The 24,189-nt window shown below is 38.8% G+C and overlaps 2 protein-coding genes across 2 annotated transcripts; both read left to right on the top strand.

Annotated features, from left to right (window-relative positions):
• Positions 1 to 1,521: 1,521 nt before the first annotated feature.
• On the top strand, positions 1,522 to 21,841 carry LOC140243392 (arylsulfatase A-like). Its single transcript, XM_072323072.1, has 6 exons — positions 1,522 to 1,924; positions 2,534 to 2,678; positions 2,970 to 3,028; positions 3,568 to 3,790; positions 12,116 to 12,368; positions 21,791 to 21,841. Exons 1-6 carry the CDS (start codon positions 1,522 to 1,524, stop codon positions 21,839 to 21,841), a joined length of 1,134 nt encoding a protein of 377 aa, XP_072179173.1.
• A 10-nt stretch (positions 21,842 to 21,851) lies between these two features.
• Positions 21,852 to 22,955, top strand: LOC140243390 (galanin receptor type 2-like). Its single transcript, XM_072323071.1, has one exon. It carries the CDS (start codon positions 21,852 to 21,854, stop codon positions 22,953 to 22,955), a length of 1,104 nt encoding a protein of 367 aa, XP_072179172.1.
• The last annotated feature ends 1,234 nt before the right edge of the window (positions 22,956 to 24,189 follow it).

Here is a 24,189-nt window from a genome sequence, read left to right as displayed (position 1 = left end):
TTTTCACAAGGATTGGGTAAATAATCAGTAAAATGTGTATTACATGAATTCATATTAGATGCTAAACTAGGACCAATATTTATAAAGTAATCATTAAATGAGTTAGCAATTGTGGTAAAATCAGTAATTTCCTCATTGTCAATGATGATAGAGTTGGTAGTTTCTTTTACCGTCTTTCCCATGAGAGCATTGACAGTTTTCCACAATGAAAAAAGATTTTCCTTATTTTTTTCTATATTATTTGAATAATACAATTTTCGGGACAATCTTATTACTGATGTTAATTGATTTCTATATTTCCGGTATTTCATAAATAAATTATTACTTTGATTCTTTATTGCTTGCCTATATAACTTATTACGGGTTGATATAGACCGCATAATACCTTTGGTAATCCAGGGTTGTCCATTTTTCTTTAAAGGTTTCCGTTTAACCAAAGGAACAAATTTCTGATAATAATACAATAACCTGCTGATAAATTTTTCATAAGCAGTATCAGCATTGCTTTCATCAAATACATCGCCCCATTCTTCCTGCGCTAAATCAAATATCAAAGAGTTAATGTTACTTTCTGTTTCCTTATAATACATTTGAGATTTTTTATTATCAAAATATTGTTTTGTTTGCAAAAAAAAAAACTATTATTGATGGTAAAAACAGGTAAATGATCAGATATATCATAATAAAATATTTACTTAGAAAAATAATGTTTTGATATTACAAACCATTTCCATTTGACTAAAGGATATGCATACTACTTTGGTAGTTATTATCATAAAATGCAGTTCTTAGACTGTAAGAAAAACTTAGAAAATGTTTTTACTTTATTTTCTTTAGTAATTATGTAAATTAGGTGGTAATGATGGTTCAATTATTCAAATTATTTTCTCATTTTGTTTCATAAAGTGATTCTAACGGGTTACATATCTATCTATTATGAGTTTTAAGGGGTTTTCATTGTTTACAAATCAGTTTGCATAAATTACGCAAATTGGGGGTTATTTGCATAGATACAGATTGTCTCTTTAGATGAAAAAATTCCAATTGTACCGAGGAATATGTGTGCCAAATAGAACATTTGTGCTATAAAATGCAGTAATCGCCCCTTTTTTCGCCCTTAGCAAGCCTACTTTAAGATTTTCAGATTATTGGTTACTCTGTTCAAAGGCCACAATAAATTCCAGGAGTCTATGCATGGAGCTGTTGATTTATGTACTACATAACGTGAAATTATGAAAATCGTCTGGAATGCCCCTTTAAGTGCCAATATCAATCATTTTAAAGTCCATCACCAGATAGAGTAAAATAAAGCTTTCGCAGTACACTGATACTTAACTTGTTCCATAAAAAGGAACATTTTTGACAGTTATGATTAAAAATGTACATTTCCATTTTTCACAGGAATAAACGCAAATATCTCAACTTGAGACTGCGAGAAGGGATTCAATTTATTTTGCGATAAAACGCTTTAGATTATGTCTCTTTGTGTTTGTTTTTTCTCAAAATTATAGAGCGTCTATTATGACTGGAAGATATCAGACAAGGGTGGGTGCTTACCCGCTGGTTTTCCGCCCAAATTCCCCTGGAGGGCTACCCCTAAGTGAGATCACCATAGCCGAAATCCTGGAACCACGAGGCTACGACACGTACATGGTCGGGAAGTGGCACTTGGGGATAGGAAGGGAACGGGAGTTTTTGCCAACAAAGCAAGGCTTTCATCGCTACTACGGTTTGCCTTTCTCAAATGACCAGTGCCTTTATCCGGTATGCACGTACCCGGATCAGCCCTGCGTCTACGCCGACGAGAAGGTGGACACGTGCGCATCGGACGACGTCGCACCTTGCGCTGTCTTCTCCGATGATGACATATATATACAAACAACCGATGAATCCGACAACGCTTATGCAAGAGTACACCACGAAAGCACGCCAGTGGATTTCCGAGAGCGCAGAAAAGGATAATCCCTTTTTTCCTGTACTACGCTTTCAATCACGTACACTTTCCTCAATTTGCTGGTACGCTGGATAATTAGAATTATCTTTCTGATAGTATATGGGGACATTGCCATTGGTTAACATTCATCGACCACGGAACATTTTGTAAGGTTAAAAAAGCACGAAATAGTAGGAAGGACTAACTGTGGAAATGAAATAATATCTCCGGTATGTTGTCGTGATTTAAAGAAATATATATGTTATGAGGCCAAAGACAATGTTCTTTTAACGAGGAGACTGGGATAAATGAAATAATATACTATAGAAATTTTGAAAACCAACAGATTATTATTCATTAAACTATAATTATTTCTATGTCATCCTGATGTTCAGCACGAACTTGACATCGGAGAGATTTCTTTTGTTTCGTTCTTCACTTGTTATATTTGTTTAGTTATATTTCAATGTATCTCTATCATCACATCTTTTTTGTTGTTGTTGTTGTTTTTTTCTAACTGCCTCTGCCAAGATTGTAGATTTCCCATTACACAATGTTACGCGGCAGTTTTGCCTTTTCGCTCCCATGCTCAAACTACAGGTGGAGATTTTACGAACTCAAGCCGACGGGGCATTTTTGGTAACGGCCTCTTCGAGCTAGATGCGGCAGTCGGTGACGTCATGAAGACGGTACAAGACGCTGGCCAGACAGAGAACACACTTAGGTTCTTCCTATCAGACAGTTGGTAATGTCACACTTTACTTTCTTTTAAAGGAGACCTCCGGATGATTTTCAGACTTTTACAATATTTGAAACACTATAAATTAGTTATACTGAGTACAAAATTGTACAACATTTCAGAATTTGCAATGATTGGGATGAAGAACAAGAATGCTTTCAAAATATCCAACAAATTGCAATGAACAAGGATGATAACATGACAGCCTCACCATAAGAATGCAGGAGATATCCTACTGTGTACAGTAGGATATCTCCTATCCTGCAACGTCTGTTCAGTATGTCTCTCTGTCAACAGTCTGTACCAGAAGGATGGAAATCGGCAAACATTGTCCCAGTGTTCAAAGCCGGTGATAGGTCAGTTGTTTCAAATTATCGCCCAGTCGCGTTAACTTCTGTTGTCGTCAAGCTGATGGAGTCTTTGATTTCAAATGCAATCTCTGACCACATGGAATCAAATTGTCTCCTTACTCCATTCCAACATGGTTTTGTTCATCAAAAGTCATGTGTTACCCAGCTGATGACTCTGACCCACTCCTGGCTCCAGGACCTTGACAAGCGGAGACCTCCTTCCATCGACGCGATATTTTTCGATTTCGCGAAGGCGTTTGATCGTATGCCTCATGATGTCCTCCTGCAAAAGCTATCGCTGTATAACATCTCAGGTGATATTTGGTTCTGGATCCGTTCATTTCTATCTGATAGATTACAACGTGTCCAATATAAAGAACAATACTCAGAGTGGTCGACGCCTACCTCAGGTATACCGCAAGGGAGCGTCCTGGGGCCTTGCCTGTTTAACTTATTCATCAATGACCTACCTGAGGCTGTTACATCGAGATGTGCGCTATTTGCAGATGACACTGTTATTTCTCGACCAATCTATGACCTCACAGATCAACAGGCTCTCCAAGATGATGTCAATGCTTTCACAGGCTGGTGTGACAGAAACAAAATGAGCCTGAATACCTCTAAAACTAAAGTCATGAGAATATCCTGGAAAAGACATCCGGGCCATGCACAGTACTACCTCAATGATACGCAACTAGAGGAGGTATACGAAATTAAATACTTGGGTGTCATCATGAACAATCGTATGTCCTGGGATAACCATGTTGGGTACGTGATATCTAGAGCGAATCGTTTACTTGGTTTGATAACCAGCCTAGCCTCAGGTCTTTCATCAGTGGCTGTGTTCACCTTGTACAAAAGTTTGGTCCTCCCAATTCTTGAATATGGCCTTCCCGTTTGGACACCGCACAAAGTGGGCTCTATCAACAGACTTGAGTCGATACAGCGTAGAGCAACGCGTCTTGCCTTGAAGCAAAGGCGAGGTCAAATGCCATACGAGCAACGTCTTCAAAGGCTGAACTGGAAGTCTCTCAAGTCTAGAAGGACCTACTTTACCCTGGTTTTCATTACTAAGTGTCTGTTCAAGCATATTCAGTGTCCTGTTGTGAACTCGCTTGTGGTGGTGAACCCACGCCATTTTGATGACCTGAGGTTCAGGCATCTCCTTGCACGTAAAGATGGTCTGCATTTCTGTGCAATACACGAGTTCCCCAGGCTGTGGGATACTCTACCTTCTGACCTCAGAAACTCAGTCCTTACTGTATCTCTTTCAACATGGTGCAGTCACTTAAATTCCCATCTTGCCGAGACACCTTAAGTGTCGGATTTGGTATGTCACTGATTTCATGTGGAGTACATGTAGTTTTATAGCGACATTCATTGTATTTTATCTTGGGCATGAATTTCATTCACCGTTAAATGTATTCATGTATATGTATGATAATGATGTATTCATGTCCACGTGTATGTTTCCTATAATCAATTTTGTGGATAGTTTTTTTTTTCTAAGAGTTGAGGTATTTTAATTGAAATAATGAAATATGTATGAGTGAAAGAATATGTGTTTGTTAATTCTTGGATGTATAATCTGTATAGGGTGGCGTACATAAGTATGCATACCTCATGGCATTAATCTGATTAAAATGTTTATAATTGTTACATTTTTTAATGAAATTTTATAATTGTTTTTTTTTCTTTTACTGCAAAGATCAGACAATATAGAATTGTATTCATGCCTAAGATTTGCCAGCTACGAGCTGTTTTCCCCTTAATTTTTGATAACACTGTTTTCAACAAAAGCAGTAATACATCTTTTTTTGGTGAGCCAGTCAATTTGTTGTTGTTGTTTTTTACCTTCCCCTTTCTGTCTGAGAAACGTCATTCCTTCCCAGCCCAGGAGGCTGTAACAAATCTTTTACCTCTGCTTTTTCTGTTTGGTATCTGTGTAAATTCTTCAATGATTTTACCTGTTTGTCATAGTTTAAACCCTCTTTTTTTTTTTTTTTTTTTTAGAAACAGCTGCATTTTCCCCAGGTTTTTTGTCATTTAGTCAATCCAGCAGATTGACAATAATTATAATTGTATACTTATAATTATATGTTTATACATGTTATGTATATGAACATTGATTATTTTTCTGTGTGTTTTTGGGGGTGTTTCGTGGGGAAAATGGGTTGAATTTAGAAATTGGGATTGGATAGGGATTGTGGTATACTGCTGGTTTCCTTGTTCAGTTTTGTTGGCTTGGTTACCACGCGCCTAAACTTGTTATTAATGTTTGTAGAATGTTTTTTTTTTTGTTTTGTGCCAATGGTTGCATAAAGGGGGTCTCCGGGATTTTCATCTTTATTGGAGGGTTGAGCAGCATTGGAGACGCACACTGCATGTTATGGTTTTTGGTCAGTCGTGGGATTGGGATCGATTTCGCTTCTTTGTGAGGCAGGCCACAGATCTCCTCTCAAGTCTTATTCATTGTTCGTTTCAATTTTACTGACATTGTATTTCAAAGTGCCATTTTGTGTTTTTGAATCATTTTGGGGTTTATTGGAGGGTTTTTTTCGGGGGTGGTTTTTTTTTGGGGGGGGGTTGGGGGGGGTTGGGTTTTTTTTTTTTGGGGGGGGGGGGTTGGTTTTTTTTTCTTTTTTTTTTTAAAATATGAATTTTGGATTGGGGGTGTTTTGTGGGTTGAGAGAATTCTAACTGGTATTGTGGTGTTTTACTGGTTATTGATAAATGATTTGGAAATATGGTGAATGTAATGAATTGTGTGTGGGGGAGACACATATCCAGGTTTTGGGTGTTTTTTTTTTTTAATGAATAGATATTTTGTGAGGTAATAATTATGATGGGGACGGGTGGTTGATTTTTTTTTTTTTTTGTGACTGGATTTTTAATTGGGGAGTGAGTGAGGGGAGGGTTGGGAAAGTAAAGGGATCTGTTTTATAATTATATCACCCTTTTATTGGTGTGATCATGAGTTTGTAAATTGTGATTTGATATTGTCGGAAAATGTATAAGGATTTTTACATAGTTTGTATTTTTATGCAAGAGATTTTAAACGGTATAGTTATGAATATTTTATTATGATAATCAGTGGCACATAAATCTGTAACACTGGATGCGCCTGGAGGGGATATAGGTTAGGGCGGTCCGCGGACTACAGTTATTTAGTTAACTTTGCCCAATGCCTGGCAGCCCTTCAGGTGCATCCAGTGTTTAGGTATTTTTGTGTTATTGTATTGATTGATTATTTTGAGTTTTGTAATTGATTGTGAATTGTATGTTTTCTGCCAAATAAAATAATAATAATGATAAAAAGGGAGCAGAACAAAAGAAAAAGGCATGCATAGACTATTCACGGGTGAACTTGCAAGCAAACGGTATTGCAATGGAATTACACTGCTGAAATGTGTGAGCCTCCTATGTCATCATCATTGTTCAGTGTATTTGTCACAAATGTACACACTATAGTAGTTATGTACATGTATGATGTACTGTATGCATGGTTGTTTTAATGTGTGTGTACACAGGTTGACCAGATCAGTGGAGAATTTTCTAGGTGGTATACAATGTAACTACAGTACATGAATGTGACAGGAAATTCATTATAGCTCATTCAATCTAGAATGATTTCACCCATTCCAGAATGTTCTGGGAAGTGCTTACATATTTGGCTGAGTGAGGCACTGTCCCTGTAGCCCAATGTGATTGGTAGTTATTTTTGGCAATGATGTTATGCACATAGTTAGGCAGTGAGTCATCCAGGATTCCTGGAACTTGGACTTGCTAGTATGTTCAAGTGTGTGGCCCCAGGTTGGAGAAAATTACAGAATGTACTAGAAAGGGGTGAATAGATATAAAAGCCGGAGAACTTCTGCAGTAGGCAGAGTACCCAACACCTCTGCTCTGAGAGTTACGTCACTTCTGGCTCTGAAGCGACTTGTTATAGTCAGTCCTGTGTTACCTGCTGACCTGTTATGTTTGTGGAGATAAGGCCTGGGAGACATTTAGCCTGCAGAGAATTAATTTGCCTTCATTGGAAATAGACTCCATATTTTAATGTCAACGGACATTGCTACGGCAAAGCTGTGACGGGCTGGATTCCTAGCTAGATATTATTGGCTGAATCATCATTTAACGCATCGCCTGGACGTGGTCATCATAACGTTGGATTCTGCACATTCCGCTGTGGACATACACCGTGGATTTATATCGTGGACTAATGCAACCTGCGCCTCTGGATTAACGTCGGAGGAATCATTCATCGGTGCATCAAGGATCATTCATCTGTGCATCGGACATCGTATTGGGACATCACCAGGGGACTATATGAACCTCGTGATTAAGAGTTTGCTGTAATGCGTGTGATTCCATTACCGATTTATAATTGTTTCTATTGATCATTATTGTACTGATGTGAAAACCGATTACGAGTCTGTACCCACAATATCACTGTTAATAAACCGCCTGAACAATAGTTGATTGTTTCTGTTGTGCGATCATTCTCAGAGTGATTTTGGTCGTAACAAAATTGGGGGCTTGTCCGGGAGGTGAATTTAAAGCCCAAACTTAGAATTTGGAACGTTCCGGAATCCAAAATATTGGTACAGACAAAATACCAGTGAGTTGATTGTTCAATTGTATATTGTGTGTAATACATTGTGACAATGTCAATCAGTACAATGGATGTTCAGGCATTTGTTCAGAGGACAGATTTGTCTCTCAAAGATTTGCAAAGGTTACGCAAATGTGATTTGACTGCTATTGCACAGCATTTAAGTGTAGATGTTCCACAAGGTGTAAGAAAGGCAGAGATTCTTGACTTAGTAGCTGGTCACATGGAGCTCAAAGAAGAAATTGACACTCCAGATGAAGCTCAAATTTCAGATCAAATACGGCTTGAGCTTGCAAAATTGGAAATAGAGAAAGAGAAGATGAGATTAGAGAGGGAGAAAGAACAAAAATAACTGGAAATGAAGAAACTTGAAATTGAAGAGAAGAAAATGGAGCAACAACTGAAATTGCGTGAGATGGAATTGACTCATGCACAGACTGTTGGAAATCGTGAAAGGGCTCCCTCTGAATTTGATTTGGTCAAGAACATTCGCTTAGTGCCAAAGTTTGAAGAAAACAGAGTTGATGCATACTTTGCGTCATTTGAGAAGGTGGCTAACAGTTTGAAATAGCCACAGGAATTTTGGCCCATACTCCTCCAAAGTGTGTTTGTCGGCAAAGCAGCTGATGTATACTCATCTCTATCTGAAGAGCAATCAAGTGACTATGCTACAGTCAAGAAGGCAGTGTTGAATGCTTATGAGTTGGTGCCAGAGGCATACAGACACAAGTTCAGAAATTCGTACCGCAAACCAGGCCAGACACATGTTGAGTTTGCTCGTGAAAAAGAAATGATGTTTGATAGGTGGTACAGATCCCTGAAAATGGATCAGGATTTTGATAACCTACGTGAGGTTGTTCTCTTGGAAGAATTCAAAAAGAGTGTTGCTTTCAGTGTGAGGTTGCATCTGGAAGATCACAAAGTGACAAGTTTGCATAAGCAGCCTTTATGGCTGATGAGTATGAGCTCATCCATAGAAATGAGAACAGACCACCTTTCAGGAATTTCTCTGGAAATAAGAGAGACAAAAATCAGTCGAGCAACCAACAGAATGCTGGTTCAGGAATGTTGTCGGCACCACAGCCTCAATCTGACAAAGGGTCCAATACAAGTGCAAATGTTATACAATGTTTTCATTGTCACAAGAAAGGGCACGTAAAGTCACAGTGTTGGAAGTTGCAAAACAAAACAAAGAAGGACATGGGATTTGTCATGTCAAAAAGCGTCCTACCCGAAAACAGTGTCCCGTTCAGTGAAACACAGGCCATTGAAAGTCGATCTCCCAAATTCAAAGATAGGACTAAGCAGGTAGATGAGAGCTATCGTAGCTTTTTGTTTGATGGTGAGGTGACCCCATGTACTTCTGGTGAGGCAGGTAAACCAGTAGTCATCCTGCGGGATACGGGGGCCTCTCAGTCGTTGATGGTGGATGGTGGTATGACTTTTCCACCAGATAGTGCAGTGAATGCAAAAGTCTTGATTCAGACTGTTGACAGTTATATGTCAGTTCCGCTGTATAGAGTGGATTTGAAGTGTGACCTAGTTTCTGGTCCGATGACTGTTGGAGTTGTTCCTGAGTTGCCCATGGCAGGCATTGACTTTTTGTTGGGGAATGACTTAGCTGGAGACAAGGTGGTTGCGTCTCCAGTTGTTTCGGATAAACCAGTGGTGGTTGCTGAAACTGAGCAGTTGCAGGAGGAGTTTCCTGGGATTTTCCAAGATTGTGTTGTGACTAGGTCTCAGGCTCGTAGAGCTGTTCAAGATGATGCGGATTCTGTTGATGTGGAGGAGAATTCCGGTGTTTGGTTGGCAGACACCTTTTTCAAGGATTTGAATGATGGGGTTGCTGTATTAGGCTCCGAGGTTAACAGTGATGGGCTGTTTAGCAAGTCTTCCTTGGTTGAAGCACAGCAATCAGACTCTGAGTTGAAAGGCTTGTCTCAGACGGCGTGCTCTGAGGCTGAGGCTGAAAAGGTCCCTGACTGCTATTATGTCAAAGATGGCATTTTGATGAGGAAGTGGAGACCTCCCCATAGGCCAGCTGATGAGGATTGGACGGTGGTCCGTCAAGTTGTTGTCCCTCCCTGTTACCGCGGTGAGATCTTGAGGATTGCTCACGAGTTACCTGTTGGCGGCCATTTAGGCGTCAGAAAGACAAAGGATCGGATCATGAGGCATTTTTATTGGCCAGGGTTGAATGTGGCTGAGTTTTGCAAGACTTGTCACACATGTCAGGTGGCTGGTAAACCACAGCATTCAGTGAAGCCGGCGCCATTGTTTCCGATACCTGCGTTTGAAGAACCATTCAGTCGGGTTCTAGTCGACTGTGTTGGACCTTTGCCTAGGACTAGGTCGGGTCATAAGTACCTCTTGACAATCATGGATATGTCTACACGGTTTCCAGAGGATATCCCATTGCGAAATATCACTGCTAAGACTGTGGTAGATGCTCTAGTGCAGTTTTTCACTAGGTATGGGTTGCCCAAGGAAGTGCAGTCTGACCAAGGGTCAAATTTCATGTCGGGCATATTTCAAGAGGTGATGTATCGTTTGGGTGTGAAGCAGCTGAAGTCGTCAGCTTATCATCCCCAATCCCAAGGTGCGTTGGAGCGCTACCACCAGACCCTAAAGACAATGATTAGGGCATTTTGTGAGGAGTATCCCGAGGATTGGGATAAGGGCATCCCTTTCCTGCTGTTCGCAACGAGGGACTCCCCAAATGAGTCGACGGGTTTCAGCCCATTTGAGTTGGTGTACGGTCATGAAGTTAGGGGCCCATTGAAGCTCATCAAAGAGAAATTCATGACTGAGGATGATGAGGTCCACGTACTTGACTGCGTGTCAAAGTTTCGTGAAAGGCTTTCAAAGGCTTGTGAGGTAGCTAGGGAACACTTGAAAGTGTCACAAGACTCAATGAAGAGAAAGGCAGACAAAAATGCCAAAGCCCGTACCTTCAAACCAGGTGACAAAGTTCTTGTATTGCCCATACAAGGTGAACCACTGAAAGCCAAGTTCAGTGGCCCATACTGTGTCAAAAAGAAACTCAATGATGTGAACTATGTAATCAGTACGCCAGACAGACGCAAAGAACAGAGAATATGTCATGTCATCGTGTTGAAAGAGTGCTATGACAGAAAGTCAGATGGTGTGACATAGGTAGTGGATAGCACAGTAGAAGTTAAGGGTGAAAGGTTTTCACCTTAAATCACACATACAGTGTTTAGCTTATCCACTACTGATGTTTGCAATTTGAGTTTGACATGATTGTATAAGCTCCGAGAATCCAAGCAATATCATTGTAAACGGTATCCATGAAAGGAGAACATGGAATTTATGGAGCTATTCAAAAGGCATGTGATAGTATGTGATTATTGTTGCTTGACTTGGATTTTACATCACATTTGTTATAAAATAATGATAATGAGAAATTGTGAAGGTAAAAGAAACCCTTGCTATGGCAAGGCTAATGCAACCTGCGCCTCTGGATTAACGTCGGAGGAATCATTCATCGGTGCATCAAGGATCATTCATCTGTGCATCGAACATCGTATTGGGACATCACCAGGGGACTATATATGAACCTCGTGATTAAGAGTTTGCTGTAATGCGTGTAAGTGATTCCATTACCGATTTATAATTGTTTCTATTGATCATTATTGTACTGATGTGAAAACCGATTACGAGTCTGTACCCACAATATCACTGCTAATAAACCGCCTGAACAATAGTTGATTGTTTCTTTTCTGCGATCATTCTCAGAGTGATTTTGGTCGTAACAATAATATACATAAGGTTGTTCAAGGTATTAGTTTCTCTCCTAAATGACCGCAATAAATTCGAAGAAAAAAATCTATACACTGAGCTCTCGATATATGTATTCCATGACGTAAACTTATGAAAAATTGTCTGGAATTCCCCTTTTATGACATAGAAAAGCAATGGGATAGTAATAGACCCAATATTCCGAGAGAGTATAGAGGGACCGTTACTTGCATGGAAAAAAAAATGATATTCATTGTTGAGAAAATTATAATTAGCGTGAAAGCAAACTAAATTAAAACAACTGCCCAAGGAAAAAATAAAACAAGGAAACAGAAAACAACAAGATCTTAGTAGTGAGAACATCCATAGGAATAACTCGCGACGTGCAATTTTCAGTCATGTATTGATATACATCATGTCTCTAAACTGCTTTTTGAATAGATGAATGGTTTTTACATCATTTAAAGTTGTCAGTAGGTATACATAAGGTCTATTGTAGTCGATTGATTGATAACCAGTTCTATCATGACTTAAATACTGGAAGTATCAAAATTTCTCTATCTATAGTGGGTGACGGGAAAAGGACTTTACAATGTTCTTCGGATAATAATATTAGTACAGTGGTAGTATTTGAATTATAAAGTATAGTCAACCTGCCTTATTCCTGAAAGAGAAAGCATAATCATACTGCCTCCGTCCGGTTTTGGTTTTCGCAGTGGGAACTTGAAAGAATACACACTCGGTGGTAGCAGCGGGCCGCTGAAATGTGGGAAATTTTCGACGTATGAAGGAGGCATGCGAGTCCCCTTCATCGCTCACTGGCCTGGACAAATCCAGCCGGGCCCTTCTGCAGAGCTCGGTAGCATACTAGACCTCCTTCCTACCATTGCCAGCATTGCGGGGGCAGAGGTTCCAAGCATTCCCCTAGATGGATACGATCTGAGCGAAGTGCTTTTTAGCAACAACGAGGTAAGGTATAACATACTGCAGTTACTACAAGGGCAAGGCCTACATCACATGACCTATAATGATGAAAATTAGCACACTGCTGACAAGGAGAACCCACAGGTGGAGGTCATGTTGAAAGCACTGACGGAACGATAATAGGCAAAGAAATAACCAAAATAAGGTTACACACAATTTTTTTTTCTCTCTCTCTTGAACGGCATGTATAATAGCACTTCTCAATTGCACGGAACCCGTTCACCTGCTCAGACACTGTACCGCTGTTGCATGATGACGCAGTCAACATCCATCTCCATAACGGCATTTCCCCCCAACTATTACTGACTAGTAGGGGCATGTCATAAATTTTGTAAATGCGTAACAAGCCTAGCAGCAAATCGAACGGCCAGAAAGGATAGACTGCCACAAAAATAGAAATCGGCATAATCGTTTCAAAATGATCAGGTTTAAAGGCAGTCAGCATTCAAAGTGTATATACGATATATTATTTCAACAAGTTACTCTGTATTATAGCACCCTCAATGACTACAAGAGAGTACATATGTCATGTATGTATAACATTTTGCATGTAAGTATAAGCGTAGATCATATAGCATGTGCAAAAAATTATTAAAACTGCCCTAACTCATAATAAACTGAAACAATTCTCAAAGTTGTAGCATCATTGTCATCATTGCTTTTGGTAGATGTTAGCATACTGGGTTTTATTTTTCTTCCCTAGTTAGGCCTATGTATTGTTAGTGTCTGTTTGTACTTATTTCACCTTAACATTGCCGCTGATATACTAGATCTGAATTGTTCCGTGTAACGAATGCAAAATAAACTAATGCTAAATCCATCTGTTGCACTAACACCGACTGAAATCATGAAATGTGACTCTCCTCATCACGGGAGTAAGATGACTCGCTTTGCAAACTATCCATGACTATCAATTAAAATATTTAAGCCTTTTAGTTTTGGCAGAAAGAAGTTTATCGAGAAGAACATAGAATTCAACCTGTAATTAAAAGAAATCTCGAACTTTGAGATAGAACGAGAGCACGACTTTGTTAACATGAATGAGTGCTATATAATATAATAATCTATACAATTATGTTACAGTTCGTTCTGAAGGTTCATTAATCCGAAAATGAATTAAGGTTCGTTAATATGAAAACGAAATAAAGTTCGTAATTCCAAAGGTTCATTAAATATGTTCCTTTTCTTTCATTCTTTTTTGAACATTTTCGGATTAACGAACCTTATTTCATTTTCGCATAAGAGAACCTTCGGTTTAACAAATCTTTTTTTTCATTTTCAGATTAAAAAAACCTTCGGAATAACGCAAGCAATGTTCAGTTAAACGAACCGTATTTCATTTCTAGATAAAGGAACATTAAGGTGTAGAGAATTTGTGTGTTTCTGAACAACGAACCTTTGCAATAAGGAACCCCACTTCATTTTCGGATTGATAAACTTTCGGAATAACGAGCGTCACCCAGCACTTTAAAATGTAGATAATAGCATTTTAACAGTAAAAGTGCCTAGCACCCTTAATAATCATGTGCTAGTTAGCCAATGAGCTGAATCCCTTTCGGAAAAAAACAATCCAAAACGATGCTGTCGCAAATCTATCCGAGTTTGGCAATGCTTAGTTCGTATAGGTGAAAGTGACACCCACACTGTAAAAACATCGTTGTTAGATTTAACACCATGGGTGTTAAATCTAACACCGATCAAGTGTTGATAGAGGACCACACCCACAGGTGTAGAAAGTATGTTGTGATGTTGTTGAAAAATTTCACTTGGCACTTCATGGTGTTGATTTGACACTGTAGCTTGTGATATTTTTGACACTGCGCTGGTGTTAATTCAACAATGACACCGCATGGTGTTGATTTGATATTGCTTGCGTTAATATCAATGGTATAACACCCGTCCAGCTTCAATAGGAGACCACACCAACTGGTGTTACTGTGGTGTAAATGTGTTCACACTTTTTTTTTCAAAAATCAAGTACTTTTTTGAAAAATTCTTGATCGTCTTGTTTAAGTTCCAAATCAACAAGAAGAACAGTAACTAAGAAACTATATAAAAAAAAACAACAAACACAATTCTATATTTAGAAATGACACACGGAGGTGTTAATGAGCACCAGAAATTTAACACCATCTCGGTGTTTCATATTTAACACAGGACTTGTTGCAGTGCAGAGGTCACGGAAGATCTGCCACTATCTCATCGTCTCCTCAATCAAATCAGTCGTGTTTTAGAGACGCAATCTCTCTCAATGAGATGATGCACATCATACTTTGGGTTTTGTTGTTGTTGTTTTTTCAGTGAACGAAATCATAAGCAAACAGATGTGATCGCAATGAACCTAAAGGCCCGAATTCACGAAGGTGGTACAAACAAAACCATGGTCTAAACCATGGACAAAAACTATGGAGCGCCAAGTGTCAAACGGAATATTTCGTTACGAAATTGGTCATTTCGTCGACAAAATGACTGTTTCGTTAACGAAATTATCATTTCGTGGACGAAATGTTCATTTAGTTACAAAATGTTGTCATTTCTTTACAAAATAATCATTTCATCGACGAAATGACTGATTTCGTAACGAAATATTCCATGCGACACTTGGCGCTCCATGGTTTTTGTCCATGGTTTAAACCATGGTTTCATTTGTACCACCTTCGTGAATTCGGGCCAAAATGTTTATCGTATATTTGTAAATAGAAGATAATGAAGTAACGAAAAGTATATCTTTACCGCAACGAGAAAAAAAAAAAGAAATATATGCCATTCATTAACATGCATAAGCATCACAGAGGAAACAAACTTCCTAATGACTTGTGATCTAAAACGACAATGCTACAATGTGCGAGCGGGAAATATTAACCATTGGGGGTGGATTTCATGTACTGCCGTTGATTGTTATTTCAAGTGGGGGAAAAAGCAACCAGAGAAGAAATTTCACGTTGTCCCTTTGGGAGTATGAGAAACGAGTCGTCATCATTAGCAATTAATTGACCGATCGGCCTTGGCAGCAATTTGCATTTGTGTATATATTCCCCTCAATCCGTATGCCGGATCAGTCTGTTTTTCACTCTGCTAATGATTTCCCATGTACAGATTAGAAGAACGCTATGCGGACCCACCCGTATTTCGCTGTTACATCACAAATGTTCAATGAGGTTGTTCTTGGCGTTTTTTTTTTTTTTTTTTTTTTGGTTTATTTGTTTTTTTGTTTTTTGTTGTTGTTGTTGTTTTGTTGTGGTTTTTTTTTTTTTTTTTTTTGGGGGGGGCGTTTCTGACATATAATAGAGCAACACAACAGAAGATAGTATACAAATAATGAATGAAATGATCCATTCAACCAGGCGCCGCCGAGTTGAATGGATCGAACATTTCATCTTTCACCAAATGAAATATTCTGTCCATTGCACGGATGAAAAACATTTATTATTTGTTTTATATAACGCCTGAAAGAGATCCTTGTCCTTTCATGTTTTATTCGTTTAGAAACAAGAGAGAATCTGAGATCGCGAGAGTGCTTACTGAGTGCTTTAGCCTTTACGCCATTATCAGTAGCGCGCTGTCGCATACATACACTGCAACACGTACACGCAAGCGTATACGCGTAGTAAGCCGGGCTTGCAGTGAGCGTGCAATGGAGCAGATCGTATGGATCCAAAATTGCACGGTAAATGGAACCACAATTGCACGGATGATGACGTCATAGTGAAATGGGCCGAATAATCAATGTCAGACAACCAATCAAATGACAAGGATCTCTTCAGTCGTTATATAATACAAGATCAACAACCATTTTCCTATTTTTCCATCCCCGACAGTGCAGTCTGTTTATCGTTTTACTCCTTTTCATTTTGTGCACACCAGTTTTCATACACACACACACACACACATGTGAAATATGCGTGTTAAAGTGACTTCATTATATAATATACCGTATGTTCCCCCCCCAAAAAAAAAAAAAAAAATATACAACGGGACCGTCCGCAACAATGACTTTAAGAATAGTGAATCAATCCAAGTACAATTTCAAGGTATGAAAACATAGCTCATTACCCACATCTTACAAAAAACCCATCCGATTTGCTTCAGTGGTCAAAGAGAAATAAAGATCTTTGTAGAGCATGTCAGTGTCAGGAATCCCTTCCCTCCAAGTTTTGTCCATTGTGTTCTCAGTTCCAAGAGCATCAAGTACCTCCTTGCAAGTACTGAACTTGGAAGAAACAGGCCCATGACATGCTTAACAACAATCCACATTTATCTGTGACCACTTAACCAAATTTAATGGGGTTTTCTGCAAAGTGTAGGTAAGAAGTTGTAGTTTCATTCCCCGAAATAGCATTTAAATTGTTCAATCATCATTTTGAAAGTTATCAATGCGAAAATCGATTGTATTTTTTTTTTTTTGGGGGGGGGGACATACTGTACTGCATATGAAATTATAGTGTCTGCTGTGAAACACCGAATCTGTATAGAGCAATTTAAAAAAGAGAAGTCAGTCCGAAAAGGAATTACGGGTAAAATTCAAACTAGTGAAATTGATTTAAAGGTATGACATAATTATTATATGCGATAGAGAGAGAGAGAGAGAGAGTGTGTGTGTGTGTGTGTGTGTGTGCGTGTGTGTGTGTATGTGTCGATATTACAAACGATATGACAGTGAACACTATTACAAAGCAGAGGACGCGGTATCCAAGGAAAAGCGAGCTTTATAGATCTGCAACGCGAACGCTAAGAAGATGCTAAGGTAGTTAAAAAAGGAAAATGTGTTCTACACATGCGCGAGACAGGTGTTTCATCAATTCGGGACGAAGCATCGTCTTTTAAATAGCGTTCGCGTCGCGATCTAAAGCTCGCTAATCACTATAGATAATGAAAGTCACAAAATAGTCCGGGAGGTCTATATAGGTGGAGTTTTGTGTGTCACCGCATGGCGCAGTCACGAGTTTTTGTAGCGACTACTAGTATACGCATTTGACGCTCATCCGACGCCTGCAAGCCGTCTGATGCTCCGCGCCCTCAGGATCTTTTAAACGCTTGTCTTTGTCTTCTTCGCGCCAGTTCGCCCGGATGAACTGAGAACACTACGCGGACTAATAATAACGGAAGAGTTCTTTTTACTTACAAGACAGAATCTTCATGAAAGGTATACAGCTTCTGCAAATTGTATTTCCTAATATTTTCTTTCTTTAATACTGTGTGGAAAGTTGTAAAGTGCTAAAAGAGCAAATCACTCGTCTGCAGATCAAAATAATATAGTCGTTGAAGATAGGAACAGTTATCATAATACAGCCGGAGGATACACAACATTTCAGGTAAGTGCACTGCCAGTATTAACAGGGCGGAACGTGTATTTTACACTTTTTAAAACCATGTATGTATAATTTTATGCTTCCTCAAACAATGCTTTTATGCTTATCTATCTATGATTGATATTCATTTTTTTTTCTGCTAATCTATATTAGTTGTTATCTTATCCCGTTACCCTTGCTTCGTTATACTTGAAGGATTTTGTATCTGATGAAATAGTTTTCAAAAGTGCAAAGTATTACTGCCAAAGGTAATTAAATCCATTCATGATTTCATAAATGCTGACAATCATTAGGTACAGATAAAATATCATAAACGATAAGAAATAACTTTCAAATGTAGCCACTGATTATTACAAACTGACCGATTATTAGTGACTATTTTGAGCGTTAACTAATGATTTAAGTTTAGTTTCTTTGACATTTCCCGCTATATGCCCTTTACATCAAATACATCTTCACATCACGTCGTCACAACAAAAGTGAGGCAGTTTTGAAGGCAAAACTAACAATTGACTGGCATAATGATTATTTTCCAAGAAATTCAAGAGACGCTATACATTCAGGTACGAAAAACGTTTTCCACCGTATCTATGTTCAAGATAATTTTAACTGACTGTAATTGAAAAGTGTCAGGTAAAAATGTCAATGGTATAAGATGACTATGGGAAAAGTCTGGTTCTTAACATTTTTTTTTTTTTTTTTTTGCCATAGAGCGAAACTTTTTCTTTTATCCTTGACATAATATTTCCCCTGACATTTCTGTCCCTGACATTTTACTCGTGACATTTTTGCCCTTGACATCTTTACCGCTAGACATTTTTCTAAGATGTGTTTCCCTGACATTTTTGTACCTGACATTTTCTCCATAACATTTACTTCATTATATTTTTACGCCTGACATTTAACCCTCAGCATTTTGACCTCTGACATTTTTTTTTTTTTACACGTGGCATTTTTCCCCGGACAGTTATACCACTGACACTTTTCCCGTAACTTTTTTGTTCCTGACATATATATATATATATATATATATATATTATTTACATTTATATTTACCGCTATGACAGTTTACGCGTGACATTTTACCATTGACATTTTTACCTCTGACACTTTTTACCATGATACTTTTGCCATGACATATTTACTCCTGCAATTCCTACCTCTGACGTTTTTACCCTTGGCAATTTAACCATTGACATTTTTACCACTGACATTCTAACCAACAAGCAAAAAAAAAAAAAAAAAAAAAGTGTGTGTTTTTCACAAGCCATAATATGGTCAAGTCCTTTTGTGATTAAAGTCTTAAGTTTTAAACTATATATGTCTTCAATCCAAACAATCAAGTTTCTTTCGGACATTACTCTTTCTGTTGAAATCTATGTCTCACTATGAATTATCGCAAAATTTGTCAAATTTCTTTGAAGAGAATTTATATTTGCGTTGCACGCGATTCAAAGGGGGATGCACTGTACACTAAAATGGTATACATGTTTGGTTGCGTTATTTTTTTTTCTAAATGTAGTTCGCATTTTAAGCAAATTTGCGAATGGCATTAGACTTGTCCGGATGGTGTGCTTTTAAAGGCCTATAATCTGTAAACAGCATTGTAATATGTTTAAGCTCAATTCAGGTCAAAGTCAAACTGATTTGCCATTTTCGACAAGTGATGTCGTTTTTGCTAAGCAGCTAATGAGTTTGTCTCGGGAAGGATTTTCTCTTTATTAAGCCTCGCGTAAAGAGGATGATCCTCAGGTTACAGTTCCTTTTCACTGGAATTTGGTAATGGAGTATAATCATCGGTTTGTTAGGATTTTTTTCCCTTTCCATTTCATAAAAGTACAAGGACCTGTAAAGTTATTGAGCTTACACTATATTGCCGCAGCTCCTCTATTTTCGTGTCTTGTCTATCTATTACTGATTCTGACAATACTCGAGTATTGTCAGTTCATAGTAAGAAAACACGCCCCCCCCCCCCCAAAAAAAAAAAAAAAAAAAAATCTCAATAATATGTCAGTTTGAAGGAAGACAGGAACAAACAAACATGATTTTTAAAGGAAGAAAATATGATGTAGGTTTGGCGATCAAACATTGACTACCGATACCCTATTCATATAAATATTACAGCTTTGATGTTAGCGGGGTTTTTACTGTTACTGTTACTGTTGTTACTGTTTGTTTGCTTTGTTTTGCTTTGTTTTGCTTTTTTTGTTGATTAAAGAGTCTCCTCTAAAACAAAAGTTGCAATGTTTCATGTCGTCATGATAAGTATTTGTTGCATAAAAACATTCGGCATCGAGAAGCGAAAGATTTTGACTTTGGGTGTGCGATAAGTCATGTATACAGCTAAAAACTTCTTCATAATACATATTAACACATTACATGGTCTAACCACTTAAGCCCCCTCCACCTTTTTTAACCCGGGAAGTGCCGGTAAGGTTTGTTGTTGTTTTTTTTTTTTTTTGTGGGTGTGTTTTTGTTTCGTTTGCTTGGTAGCTGATGAACCCAGAAGTGGCTCCAGAAATGATAACTTGCCCCCCCCCCCCCCTTTTAAAAAGTCGGCGTCGGCAGTGTTCCAGTTAACGGTTAGGAGCTTGCTTAGAAATTCGATCATACCACACCATGTATACATTTCGTTTATGGCAGCAAGTAATGGAAACAGGTATCATAAGGCAACAATTCAAAGAGAAAATTTACAGGATAAATATCATTTATTTATTTATTTATTTGTTTCTCTATTTATTTATTTTGTCTTCAAGCACATTGCGATTTATGCCATGCCGGATTATCACTCTTCAAGTAAACTGGGGAGTTGTCCTCTTCTTTGCTGTTGTTTTTTTTTTCTGACGTATTGATGATAAAATATATAAACACAATCCATATCCAAGCAGTCTGAACTGAATGAAAATTATAGCGAGAAAATTAGAATCAACTCTGATTTACGGAATCTACACTCTTAAAACACCCGAGTCAGAAATGACCCGGAAAGGGTCCGTTGGGGTGACACCCCGTTTCGGGTCAGAAATGACAAGGAATGGGGTCAGATATGACCCCATTCAGAGTCATGAATTGAGTCAAGGTGGTTCCATTCCGAGTCTCCATGACCAAATTCCAAGTCATTTTTGACCCGGAACGGGGTGTGACACCAACGGACCCGGTTTCGGGTCAGTTCTGACCCGGATTTTTTTTTTTTTTTTTTTTTTTTTAGTGTAAAGTCTATAAATTTGAGGATTTTTTTTTTTCGTTACAGCTGGTGAATTTTCATGATTTTAGTCGTTTGTTTCTTTGTTTGTTTTGTTTTGTTTTGTTATTGGGGGAAGGGGACCGTTTCAGTCTGACGACAGTAACAAGATTAGTCATCCAGATACAAAACAAAATGCTTAACTAATTACACCCTTCAGTACGATATGCGTCTATACGGACCGGTGACCTTCTAGTTACTCTTTTCATATGGTAATGCAAGACGGTAGGGGAATCATTATCCAGATTGATTTTCCTATCTGGAATATTTATGATACCCTTTGTTCACTGGCATTGATACTTTTGTTTGATCCCCCATTAGTTATGAACCCAATCAAAAATATGGGGCTTCATCAGATTCAGGGTCCAATACTCCTGTTTTAAAATATTCATTTCATTCTAGAGAGTCTCTTTTTATCAAACAGCAGAGTGATGAAACTATCTTCACGAAAACAACTATGAAAAAATGATAAATTGGTAAAATTATATAGTAGAAGGTGACAGTGCAAGTCCAACGAGAACGGATATTCCCTTTCATTATCAGCAACGTAGAAGCAACGCATTATCATAATTCGATTTATGTACGAAGCATATGTACGATGCATTCGTTGATTTGGGATGTGAGGAGCGTGTCGATGAGAAAATCTCGTTTAATGAATATCACTCAGGAAATAGTACAAATAAAAACCACAGTGAAAATGAAAGGACAAAATAAACAATAAATTGAAGAAGGTAGCATGATACACAATATATCTCTCATCGTTATGAATATTATTAATATCTAGAAGGCTTAAACGGTTAATGAATACATAAAGAAATTTCACGTAAATCAAGTTATCAACCGCCATTGTCCATATCCAGGTGAATTTCTATATGACCAAGAGGGGAACAGACATCCATGCCGACGGCTGAAACATTGACCATGTCGACCGCGATGTCACAAAGGTTCACTGCTTTCTTTACCGAGGAGTTGCTGACGGAGGAGATCGAAGTTCTCGATGACACAACTATATCGTATTCATTCGAGTGGTCGTGGAAACATGTCTCCTGGCCGTGGTGGCAGATCCTCCAACTTATCTTCGCCATGGTCGGCGTTATTGGCAACCTCCTGGTCATCCTCGTGCTCTTTCGATGGCGGCGTAGACGCTGTTCCACTGATACGTTGATTGCGGGGCTGGCCGTCGCCGACCTCATGACGTCTATCTTTGTTATCCCCCACGATGAGATCGACACTCTCCCGAATACACCGCTAGGCCAACTCTACTGCCGCGTCGTCCACTCATCAGTGCTCATGTGGACATCGATATGTGCCTCGATTTTCACCCTGACGACGATTGCGATCGAGAGGTTGATGGCCATTCGTTATCCGTTCACCTACCAACGTCTGTTCACAGCACATAGAAGCACGATCGCGCTCGGGTTCATTTGGGTTTTGGCCTTCGTCGTTAACACATACAGTCTTTACATCACGTACATTAAAGAAGGCGCATGTATTGTGCAATTCCCTTCACCGACTTTCCAGAAAGTTGTTGGAGTGGCTCTGTTTCTCATCGAGTATGTCGTACCAGTCATTGTGATGGTTTTCGCGCACATCCTGACGATAAGAAGTCTGCGTGTGCGAACACAAAACCTGACGTCGGGCACGGAGCAGCAGAAACACGCCCTGAAACTCCTGACGGCTCGACGTCGAGTCATCCGGCTCCTTCTGATCGTCATCGTCACCTTCGTCATTTGCTGGACTCCCGACCAGCTCGGCTTTCTCGCCTTCAACGTCGGTCTTGTCCACTACACCCACCTGTACAGTCCCCTCTACCGCGTTTTTGTTGTCTTGGCCTTTGCGAACTCGTGTGTGAACCCCATCATCTACGCCTCCCGGAACCCTAACTTCAGGCGGGCGGTCAAGGACCTCTGTGGCGGAGTGTCCAGTATCGGGTTACAGTCCGTTTTCGGCGGCATTGACGATAGCAGAATGGCGGATCCCACCGACATCACAGAACTGCCTTCGATCGACAAACCTCGGGAATGAGATTTTCGGAGTAACACGGTACACAACTTATACATAACTGTATGCGCTGGCATTTTCTTCACGCATACTACATCATTATTGCTGCAAACACTTAACGATATATCACGAAAGAGTATATAGATTGTAATTATCTGTACTAAATAGTCATGACTAAGGGCATGAAAGTCAAGCTACTTTCAATTCAAGAATCTTCACTGATTTCACTGCATTAAAGGTTTGAGGGTTGACGTTAGATAATGATACAATCAAAACACGCACTGTTAATATAACCTAATGCCAAGACAATTTACTGTCTGTCAAACACGTACAAACAACGTACGAAATTTTCATGCAAAGCAATTAATTTGATACTATATTCAGTCACATAAAACGTGTTACTCCTGATCCAATTTAAATACCAAATCACCATTCTGCCTATTAATGTTCTTCTCGTTGATAACATTTTGATTTTGGGGGATTTTTTATCAGCAATCTCTTCTTTAAGAGAAATCATAGATCATTTTGCAATCCAAGCAATTGTTATTAAGACGCAAAGGGTTTTCTGACTTCTATACGTTTATAAAGTTTGAGTACGAATATCATCGATCACCTGTAGCAGTTCACATGTAGTATTTTTCTGAAATCATGAGCCCACCACCATCGCTTGAATGTAGGCCTACATATCATTTTAAAAGGGTTTAAAATGTAAATAAAGCAGTATATTGACTCAGAAGTGTTTAAAACACGCATGTATATATATATATAATATATGTAAATATCACTGAATTACTGTTATATAGGGTTTTGCGATCTTTTTACGACGTGTACCATTCAGTTTCAAATCAGGTCATTCAAAATTGCTCGCTCGCAAAAAAAAAAAAAAGAAAAGAAAAAGAAAGCGCTATGAAGGTAGTCATTCAACCTTTTTTTTTTTAATCATTCAATCTCGCACTTCCGCCAATCAATAATTTAAGCATTTACATCGTTCAAATTAGAATGCCCGTAGAGAGCATCCAAGCTAGTCGGAATGCGCGGATGAGTCTTTTCCGAGTATTCAAATTTGCTCATGGGCTTTTGAGTTTGGAGTAAGTTAATTTGATTTAGCAGCGAAGAGTTGGCGGCCGGGCGCCTGCAGAAGAAGCCGACATGACCATGGACGAATGGCAAACGCATGTCATACAATAGGTCGGCAAGCTAACACATTCAAAAAGATGATTACAAGAGACATTTTTCCCTATCGTCTGAAAAGGCTGGA

This window comes from Diadema setosum, chromosome 20 (assembly GCF_964275005.1).
Source record: "Diadema setosum chromosome 20, eeDiaSeto1, whole genome shotgun sequence".
Taxonomy (NCBI): Eukaryota; Metazoa; Echinodermata; class Echinoidea; order Diadematoida; family Diadematidae; genus Diadema; species Diadema setosum.
This window is presented reverse-complemented; position numbering and strand designations above follow the sequence as displayed.

Coding starts and splice junctions, on each gene's coding strand:
- LOC140243392 (XM_072323072.1), top strand. CDS start 1,522: ATGACTGGAAGATATCAGACAAGGGTGGGTGCTTACCCGCTGGTTTTC. Junction 1,925..2,533: donor TGCAAGAGTACACCACGAAA/GCACGCCAGTGG, acceptor CTCAAACTACAG/GTGGAGATTTTACGAACTCA. Junction 3,791..12,115: donor TCCTGGGATAACCATGTTGG/GTACGTGATATC, acceptor TGGTTTTCGCAG/TGGGAACTTGAAAGAATACA.
- LOC140243390 (XM_072323071.1), top strand. CDS start 21,852: ATGTCGACCGCGATGTCACAAAGGTTCACTGCTTTCTTTACCGAGGAG.